This window comes from Hippocampus guttulatus, chromosome 20 (assembly GCF_054856545.1).
Source record: "Hippocampus guttulatus isolate MCC_2025c chromosome 20, RoL_Hgut_1.0, whole genome shotgun sequence".
NCBI classification, from domain to species: Eukaryota; Metazoa; Chordata; class Actinopteri; order Syngnathiformes; family Syngnathidae; genus Hippocampus; species Hippocampus guttulatus.
Genome location: NC_141280.1, coordinates 9,169,195 through 9,179,369, shown reverse-complemented (window position 1 = coordinate 9,179,369; position 10,175 = coordinate 9,169,195). Strand labels below are relative to the sequence as shown.

At 43.2% G+C, this 10,175-nt stretch overlaps 1 protein-coding gene across 2 annotated transcripts; it reads left to right on the top strand.

Annotated features, from left to right (window-relative positions):
* The first annotated feature begins 83 nt into the window (after positions 1-83).
* Positions 84-9,837, top strand: LOC147187935 (poly [ADP-ribose] polymerase 1-like). 2 transcript variants are annotated; one of them, XM_086101036.1, is made up of 23 exons: positions 84-303; positions 1,471-1,636; positions 1,716-1,834; positions 2,123-2,337; positions 3,148-3,238; positions 3,325-3,441; positions 3,522-3,698; positions 4,449-4,611; positions 4,690-4,830; positions 4,903-5,154; positions 5,426-5,491; positions 5,574-5,706; positions 6,034-6,229; positions 6,305-6,433; positions 6,528-6,611; positions 6,815-6,937; positions 7,012-7,140; positions 7,248-7,346; positions 7,966-8,118; positions 8,200-8,327; positions 8,407-8,468; positions 9,030-9,144; positions 9,232-9,837. In XM_086101036.1, exons 1-23 carry the CDS (start codon positions 181-183, stop codon positions 9,311-9,313), a joined length of 3,063 nt encoding a protein of 1,020 aa, XP_085957162.1. In that variant the 5' UTR covers positions 84-180; the 3' UTR covers positions 9,314-9,837. The 2 variants fall into 2 exon arrangements, with proteins under 2 accessions (XP_085957162.1, XP_085957161.1); XM_086101035.1 differs by having other exon boundaries at positions 4,449-4,830.
* Positions 9,838-10,175: the final 338 nt, after the last annotated feature.

The following is a 10,175-nucleotide window of genomic DNA, read 5'->3' as shown; positions in this document are numbered from 1 at the left end:
TTGGCGTTTCGTCTGGGTGTTAGGAAAGCGAGCGCGTATGAGCCCTCCTGTTTTCGCCATACCCTCTCTGAGCAGGCCACCACGCGGGCTTTGCCGCTCTGATTGTGATTGTTGTCTGTCGGAGAATAAACTTTTTTTTTGTCTTTTTTGCCCCCTTTTCCCAAACAACACAAAGCGAAAATGGCTGACTCTCAAGAAGACAAGCTCTATAAGGCCGAGTACGCCAAGAGCGGCCGTGCATCGTGTAAGGGGTGCAAGGAAAACATCGCTAAAGACTCGCTCCGAATGGCCATCATGGTGCAGGTTAGCTGCGTCCTCTGCGGTTTTCTTTGATGAAAGATACTCGAGCTAGGTGGCTAACGTCAAGTAAACAATATTTGTAAATAAATAGACAACAACGCGAGGCGTTATACTTGAATAAAGCTAGCATTTTCTCACCTTACGTCCCGTTAAAAGAGTTTAAATGTATAACTGCGGCATGATGTACGGTAAGCGAAAGCCGTTGTTAGCTTTTCAAGGCTGGCATCGTTTGCTATGATTGATGCTTCATGTTGGCTCATGTGCACGTTTTTAAAAGCAAACATATATTAAGACGATCCAGTGCAATTCTGTACCAAAATAATTGAGTAAGTCATTCGAATTCATTTGCGGATTCACAGTATCGATACTGCGTCATATATCGTGAATCATGTCGATTTGCACTGGTGTAAAACTCAAGGCTCGGGGGCCAGATCTGGCCCGCCACATCATTTTATGTGATCCGCAAAAGCAAATCAAAGATGACAACTTTCATGGTGCTTGCTAAAGTCTATACTAAAACATAAAATCTTCATTTGTAATAAATAAGAGTGATACTGTTAGCATGTTCATGTTACCATCATGGCGCAACGCTGCAACTACAGTTAAAATACATCTCATGAATCGCTCAATCAGCAGAGATGGCGCTTTTCGCTGTGTTGAGCGATATCAATTGGTCTGGTTGGTGGCAGCAGGCAAATTTGAATGCAGGAAAAACCCTGCCTCCTCTACGCTATGTTTTTTTCTGTCTCATTTGTACCTCTGGCGGTGACTCCTATATTTACAATAAATACTATGTTGTAATGCTCCATAATGATGAGCCTTGGTCACGTGAATGCCTGTATTTCACACCAACAACAAACAGAGTGTGAGTGATGTAGATTAAAAAGAGCAGAACTAAAGTTGTGAGGGAAAAAAACAACAATTAAATTGGCTGATGGAAATTCTGATTAGCTAGTAAAGAGTCACCAACCACACTGGCTCGTGTTCAAAAAAAGAAATTTAGAACCCTGAATATTACTAAAATGAACATTTGTCACGGCCCATGATGCTTTTTTAAAATGACACACTGTTGATTTTGTAATGTATCTGCGATCACAGAATAAATCGTGATATTGTCCAATGCAAAGTGTGATTCCTGATGATATTCTTTGCTTCTTTTTCATGTGTCAGTCACCAATGTTCGACGGGAAGGTCCCACACTGGCATCACTTCTCCTGCTTCTGGCAACGAGCGGCAGTCCAGTCCCCCTCTGACATCGATGGCTTCTCCGCCCTTCGCTGGGAAGACCAGGACAAAGTCAAGAAGGCCATCGAAAGCGGCGGAGCTACTGGAGGAGGCCCGTCCCTATTCCTTGGCCACAGAAATTCCGCACTCGATCAAGCGGTCGCTCATTCATCTGTGTTTTTTCCTTGTAGGAAAAGGCGGAAAGAAAGGCGGCGGCGCGCAAGGGGAGAAAACGCTCAGCGGCTTTGCGGTGGAATATGCCAAATCCAACCGCAGCACTTGCAAAGGCTGCGAGATGAAAATAGAAAAGGTTGTTGTCGTGCGTTTTGTCATGTATTTCGCCCACTTTTGACTCTTGCAGTTTGTTTCCACTTTATTCCATTTTTTTAGTAATCAACTTTTAGGTGGTAAAAACTCCCGAGTGCACCACAACCCCGTACATTAACATAGCAAATCAAGGCTGAGTCAATCCTTCTGAGTCAAAATGGACAGTGAGCGCCACTGTCCATTTTGTAAGATTGCTGACAAAGTGGTGCATCATAACTCCGATGACCTCCCCCCAGTAGCGGCGCATTCAATTTTCTGGCCGAACCCGCAGGATCAGATCCGCGTGTCGAAGAAGACAGTGGACCCGGAGAAGCCTCAGCTGGGCCTGATCGACCGCTGGTACCACACGGCCTGCTTCGTGGGCTGCAGGGAGGAGCTGGATTTCAAGCCAGAGTACAGCGGCGCCCAGCTGAAAGGTTTCAACGCGCTGAGGGCCGAAGACAAGGAGGAGCTCAAGAAGAGGCTCCCGCCAGTCAAAGCGGAAGGGTGAGACCAGCGACACGTGCATTATTACAGTGTAGGGCCCGACTGATAGGGATTTTTGGGAGGTTGATACTGATTCTGGTACAAAATCCAGATTATCGATTAGGTGGCCAATTAATTAAAAAAAAATGGACTAAAATATCTTTTTGGTTCCCTGAGTGTTTACAACAACTGCAGCATTCTACAAATGATGATTTTGGCAAAAAGATGAGAAAGTGGGGCATAAATAATAATTAAAAAAACATTTTAAAAAATCATAATAAAACATAAAAAACATTTGTAATATGGACATTCAATCCAGAAATTGTTTTAAGATGTGAAAATACACAAAGTATGAAGGAAAAAAACTCTTGAATGTTCAAAATTGACAAAGACTTTTAAATAAGCTCTTAAATTGACTAGTTTTTTTTTTTACAAATACATGCAAAAATTATGTAATATCAGTAAGATTTACGATCGATGTTCATTTTAAAATATATCAAATATATCATAAAAAAAATAGTCAACATAAAATTGGAAAATATTGAATAATTATAATGTTATTTTTATCAACCTTGTTTTTTTTATATTAGGCAAAAGTACAACTAGAACCACTTGCAGTATTTGCAATAATAAATGTTATGATTCATATTCACAAATACAAATTTAATATTAAGTAATCGGCCACCAATTTCACTATTTGTAGACTTTGGTCAAATGTGAGCAGAACACTGTTTTTAATGACATTTTTATTTGATTAGTGTTGCCTTTGGAATCAGAATAAATTTAAAATTTGAATCCAAATTATCGGGCTGAAGCTCCCTTCCCTTTCAGAAAGCGCAAAAACGAAGAGGTGGACGGAGTTTCCAAGAAACAGAAGAAGGAGGACGAAGCGGAGAGGAAAAAATTGGAAGCGCAGTTGAAGGTAACACTGACTTCCTTTTGATGTGCATGACGGCCATCGTATTTCCCCTCCCACCCCCATCTGAGTATGTTCGTGTCCCCTGTCAGGACCAAAGCCAGATCATATGGGGCATTAAAGACAAGCTGAGGAAGCATTGTTCCGTCAACGACATGAAGGAGCTGCTCATTGCGAACGACCAGGAGGTTCCATCCGGGGAGTCCAACGTGAGCGCATTTTAACAAATCTAATTGGGGGGAGGGATGTTTAGTGAATTTTTTGGTCGAACCCTGACTGTAATTGACAGGTGGTGGACTACTTGGGCGATGGAATGGCTTTCGGCGCGCTGGAACCATGCAAGGAATGCTTTGGGCAGTTGGTGTTTAAGGGCGACGCTTATTACTGCACCGGGAACATCTCAGCCTGGACAAAGTGTGTGTTCAAAACCACGAAACCCGCACGGAGAGACTGGGTCACCCCCAAGGTATGGCTACTGGGGCGAGTTGACAACTTTACTGCAAGCAAGTAAGGCTGCAACGATTGTCCGGATCACTCTGATTTATAGATCAACTAAAATCCATATTTGATCTGTCCAATAAACCAATGTATCTCCTTTTTTCTTTGAAGGACGCACACAAAAAAAAAAAAAAAATATATATATATATATATATATTTTTTTTTTTTTTTCCTCAATATATTTTTGAGTGTAAATTTCACAAAAATGAAGTTGTAGTCTTACAAGCACAAAAAAGGTGAAAATCGAATCGGCCGTCAAGTTTTTTTGTTTGTCGCCAAATGCTAAATTCATTCCACTTTATTTTATTTTACATGATTAGCGTTGCAAATCTGATGAGCATAAAGTTGAAACAGTACAAGTACAGTGGTACCTCTACTTACGAACGTGTCTTCATACTAATTTGTGGGGCGCTTGGAACGGATTAGGGCATTTACATGGAAAACATGTCTCGACTTACAAAATGTTCTAGTTAAGAAATTTCCTCCAGAACCAATTAATTTCACAAGTGGAGAGGGGGGAGAAAATGTCATAAACTACCAGTCAATTTTTTTCCCAAGTCAAGCATGGCAATAAAAATTGTATTCTTATTTGTCACCAGCAAAGTCTTAGGAGAAAAGAACGGTGGCTTTCGTGTGAGCTTCCGATGCTATTGTGCGAATGGGAATGCCTTCTCCTCATACGTAGCAACCACATGACCATGTCATCTCCCGGTTTTAGGAATTTCATGAGGTTCCCTTCCTGAAGAAGTTCAAGTTTAAGCGTCAGGATAGAATTTACCCGAAGGAGGCGCCCGCTCCAAGCCAGCTCGCCGTCAAAGCTGAGCCTTTGGCCAGCGCCTCCGGCGCCCCCGCAAAGCCGCTACCAGAGGGCGGACCCCCTGGTGAGTGGCGAGTCCAAACGTCCAGTTCAGGAACTTTAGTGGTCTTAACAGTTCGTGTTTGTAATGGTTGTGCTACAGACAAACCTCTCACTGGCATGAAGATGTTGACTGTTGGCAAACTGGCCAAGAATAAAGACGACATCAAGGCAGCCGTGGAGGAGCTGGGGGGAAAGATCTGCACCGCGGCCAACAAGGCCTCGCTCTGCATCAGCACCAAGAGTGAGAAACCCGCGCGACACACTCGCAGCAACGCCATTTTGTTGAACGAATGAGTGATGTAACACTTCGCAGAGGAGGTGGAGAAGCTGGGCAAGAAAATGGAGGAGGCCAAGGAGGCGGGCGTGCGCGTGGTCTCCGAGGACTTCCTCACCGACATCAAGTCGTCGGGCAAAGCGCTCCAGGAGCTCGTCTCCCTGCACGCCATCTCCCCGTGGGGGGCTGAGGTCAAAGTGGAGGCCCCTCCGCCGGCGCCCGCCCCGGCGCCCTCCAAGTCGGGCGCGATGGCTGCTTCCAAGAGCACCGGTAGAGTGAAGGAGGAAGAAGGTAAAACGCTCATTAGAGACGTGGCATCGCCGTTTGGGGGGGCCACAGTTTAGTACATTTTCAATGTTTTTCTTTCTCAACTGGAAGATTCTTCCCAAGAGCACGACGACAATGTGGTTAGGTCTGTGCAATGTTGTAATCATATCGACTCTGCTGTGACACTTGAAGGCCATTTTCACACTTTATCATCATCGGTTTGGACACAGAATGACCAACGCTGATTACATCATAACCTACCTAACACGTCATTTAAACATGGTCTCTATTCCAGGTAAGAGCAAAGCCAAGAAGATGAAGCTGACGGTCAAAGGAGGCGCTGCTGTCGATCCAGACTCAGGTAGCCTGAAAAGACCACATCACCGCCATTGTTTTCCTTCTTCCTCTTCTTGGAATTGATGAATATTTATGAATTGATTCAGGTCTGGAGAATAGCGCTCACGTTTTGGAGCAAAACGGTAAAATGTACAGCGCCACACTGGGCTTGGTGGATATCATGCGGGGAACCAACTCCTACTACAAACTGCAGCTGCTGGAGGACGACGTACAGAAAAGGTTACCGAACGCGCGTTCACTGTCATGCGAATACGAGCCGGCGTTGCTCAGAGGAATTTTGAAAGGGTACATCAACACATAGACAGGCCAATATAACAATATGCATTTATCTTTGAAAACCGCTAAGATTTCTGCACATTATTGAGTCACCTACAGTACCTAATTGAAATGCTTCGTTTGTGTTATAGTGCCGCCCAGTGGACAAATTGCGCACAACAGAAAGCGCCACAATGATTGAATCATGACGCACCAACTGTGTCATGCTTGACATTTTAGTTCATTTCATGATGAATGCGTCTTTCCCATGCTGATTTGCCTTCTGCGCAGGTACTGGGTGTTCCGTTCGTGGGGTCGAGTGGGCACCACCATCGGGGGCAACAAGCTGGACAAAATCGGCGACAAGCACTCGGCGCTCAACAACTTCCTGTCGGTGTACAAGGAAAAGACCGGAAACGAATGGGCCGCCTCCAACTTCACCAAGTACCCCAACAAATTCTACCCGCTGGAGATCGACTATGGACAGGTTGGCACCAACACAGACACACAGAGCCTCACTCGTGCATTTCCCTGTTGGAGTTTGCAGTCTATCGAATTGCAGGACGAAGAAGCCGTAAAGAGGCTGACGGCCACCGCGGGGACCAAGTCCAAGCTGGCCAAACCTGTCCAGGATCTGATCAAACAGATCTTTGATGTGGAGAGCATGAAGAAGGCCATGGTGGAGTTTGAGGTAGCCTTTGCACTTTGAACTTTGAGGTATGCTCAGAGTGATGCTCGGGTAGAGGCACATCTCCAAGGCACTGTTTTTCCATCCCTGTTTTCAGATTGACCTCCAGAAGATGCCGCTGGGAAAGCTGAGCAAGAGGCAAATTCAGAGCGCTTATGCTCTTCTCACGGAAGTGCAGCAGGTCAGTTGAGGAAAAAAAAATCCAGATTTTTGTTCCCGCAGAATTACTACAAGTGGCAGAATGTTGTACATATTACAAGGCCAAAAAAAAAAATAGGAGATTCAGTATTTTATATTAAAAAAAAGGTGACACACAATATAGAATGCTGTTTTCCTAATGAAGAAAACACATTGCAAAAATTGCTACGTGCTTCCTTGATTTAGGCGGTGTCCGACTGTGTGCCCGATTCGCACATTTTGGATCTGTCGAATCGCTTCTACACGCTGATACCACACGACTTCGGCATGAAGAAACCTCCGCTGCTCAGAAACCTGGACTACATTCAGGTATGCGCGTGTGGCACCCCCCAAGATCTGCGCTGACACAGGAATCAAAATGTTCATCGATGTCCACCTGCCAGGCTAAAGTTCAGATGCTGGACAACCTGTTGGACATTGAAGTGGCTTACAGTCTGCTGAGAGGAGGAGCGCAGGACAACGAGAGGGACCCCATCGATATCAACTATGAGAAACTTAAGACCAAGATTGAGGTCGGGATGCTTCACCCACTTGATTCCCCCCCCCCTTTTTTTCCCTTTAATTAGAATGTTATACTTCAACATGTTTATTTATTTTTGGGGTGGTTTATGTTTCTCAGGTTGTGGACAAGGCCACGCAGGAGGCTGACGTCATTCTGGAATATGTGAAGAACACGCACGCCGCCACGCACAACACGTATACACTGGAAGTACAAGAGGTAAGTCGCCCTCACGCGGAAATGCCAATTATGTAACATGACACAGTATTGGAAAATTCTGAGAGGAAAAAAAGTTGTGACATCACAATTTTACACACATCAAGTTGTACTATTGCAAGACTAAGCTGTAATTTTACTGGGGGAAAAAGTCAATTAATGTTGAATAATGTCATAATAGATACATATTAAAAAGCAAAATGTCATAATTTTACAAGAAAAAGTCACCAAATGACACGAATAAATAAGATAAGAAAACCTTTAATAGCCTCACAATGGAGAAATTCCCACTAAAATGTCATGGTGTACAGCAATAAATATTCAGCTCATTCAATTTCAAAAACTTTGAAGACAAAAAAATTCAACAATTTCCCAAATAAAGTCCCCACAAAAAAAAAAATAATCCTAATTCATTCCTAAATGACACATGGAACAAAACAGCTTCACATTCTTCCCGTACCAATCTCTGAATATTCAGTTCATTCAATTCACCTCAGGAATGACATTCAACATGCCATTTCCATTTACCCAGAAATCAAGTTTTCTCCAGAAATCGCAAATGTCCTCATTTTATAAGACCAAATCTTGGAATTTTACCCGAGTGAAACGACTGTGATTTTAGATCTTCAAAATCAACCGTGAGGGAGAACGCCAGCGCTTCCAACCCTTTGAGGAGCTGCACAATCGGCAGCTGCTGTGGCACGGCTCCCGGACCACCAACTACGCCGGCATCCTCTCTCAGGGTCTTCGCATCGCCCCTCCGGAGGCCCCAGTGGTGAGTCAGTCATCAATCAGCCCACATCTTCTTCGTGAGAAGCATCGTTTCAAATCAAGTTGCGCTTTATTGTGTCTGTAGACTGGTTACATGTTCGGCAAAGGCGTGTACTTTGCCGACATGGTGTCCAAGAGCGCCAACTACTGTCACACCTCGCAGTCGGACCCCGTTGGCCTTCTGCTGCTCGCAGAAGTAGCCCTCGGCAATATGTGAGTGATTACTTGGACCTCTGCCACAAATGAAAATAAAGGGATGATATTGAGTTCATCTTTCTTTTCTTTATTCCAGGCATGAACTGAAAAAGGCTTCCCACATCACAAAACTGCCAAAGGGCAAACACAGTGTAAAAGGTGCGGTGCTCACAAAATAGTTTATTTGCAATGCTAAAATATTTTTATGTATTTATTTTTTGTAAAGTATTATTATTTTAAAAATATTTTTATATTGTTATATGTACTATTATTATTAATAATCATAATTTTTAAATATGTAATGTTATTTTCATATTTATATGTTTATATTCATTTTTATATTTTGTTATTATTATATTTATTATTATTATATAAGTTATCTTTAGTAACACATTATGAGAATTTTTTTTACCTGAAAATAAAGTTGAAAGTAATGAGAGAGAGAAAGCAATTTTACAAAGATTAAATCCTAATTATGCAACTTTTACATTTTGGGTAGTTGCAATATTACAAGAAAAAAGTTCTATGACAGTGTTTTCATATTAAGACATGCGTTTGAGGAAAAATCTGGAAATTAAATTTTTATGAAAATAATGATTTTTTTTTCGATTTTACTTTCTTGTAAATCGCAAGAAAAAAAGTTGCCTTTTTATGAATAATAAGCAAAAAGGTTGGGATTTTACAATAATTGTTTCTTGCTTGTTTCGTCTTCGCTTGCAGGTTTGGGCCGAACCGCTCCGGAATCGAGCGCCACCACCACTTTAGATGGCGTCCAAGTGCCTCTGGGAAAAGGAGCCAACACCAACATTGACGACGCAAGTCTCCTGTACAACGAGTATCCTTTCGGCCGACGCAACACATGCTGGCCTTTTGGTCTCATCATTATTATTACCCCGTCCGTCTTCCTTAACCGTCGCCACAGATACATCGTGTACGATGTAGCCCAAATCAATCTCAAGTATCTCCTGAAGATCAAGTTCAACTACCAAACGTCCTTGTGGTGAGCGGCGCAAACGGGAGCGCCATCTCGTCCAGGGGCCTCGCTATGATTCCGAAATTCTTTTGTCACTTTATGCTACTTCGTCGGCAGGTTTACTAGCTCACTTTGTCTCCCGTTAGTACGTGGAAAGCCGAGTTAAATGTGGGTTGTTTGTGTTAATTCTTGTCAAAAAGACAACTAGAATGCTAGGTTTCAGGAAGGAGTGGGAAACAGGTGAGAGCATATCAGATAGCCTACCACGCAATTGAGAAAAACAAATACATCACCCTATAAAAAACAAACAAACCTCAAAACACTGTACCCATAAATGGTCATCAGATATAATAATCCACATTGAAATGACAAACGGTTCCCTTCCCCTGGTTTTAGTGGGATTTGTGACTGATATCTACTGGCCTGGTTTCATTTTAAAATACTGTACGGAACCCCCTTAGACATGTATATATTAGCATATTTTTGATTGTTTTTCTCTCTTCATGCATTTCTCTAGCAAAACAAACACAATAAAAGGCTCTTTCGAAACAGCAATGTCCTGTGTTCCATATGTCATTGACAGTTAGGTCCATAAATATTGGGACATGGACACAATTCTCACCTTTTTGGCTCTGAACTAGTGATGCGCCAAAAATGTGCAGAGGCTTGTGACGAATAATGGGAGGGGCGTTTCCACGAAGCGCGTGTCGAGGCGCGCGTCATTTGGGCAAAATGCGAAAATGATGACGCGTGGTGCCTCGCTGGCCAGCTGGACCGCGTGACTGCCTCAGGAAGTGGTTCAATGCTTTGGCGAGCATTGTAAATGCAGTACAGAGTACGGTATGAAGCGGCTGCAAAATGCAATGAGCCAATAATGTCCCCCGAAACCTGTC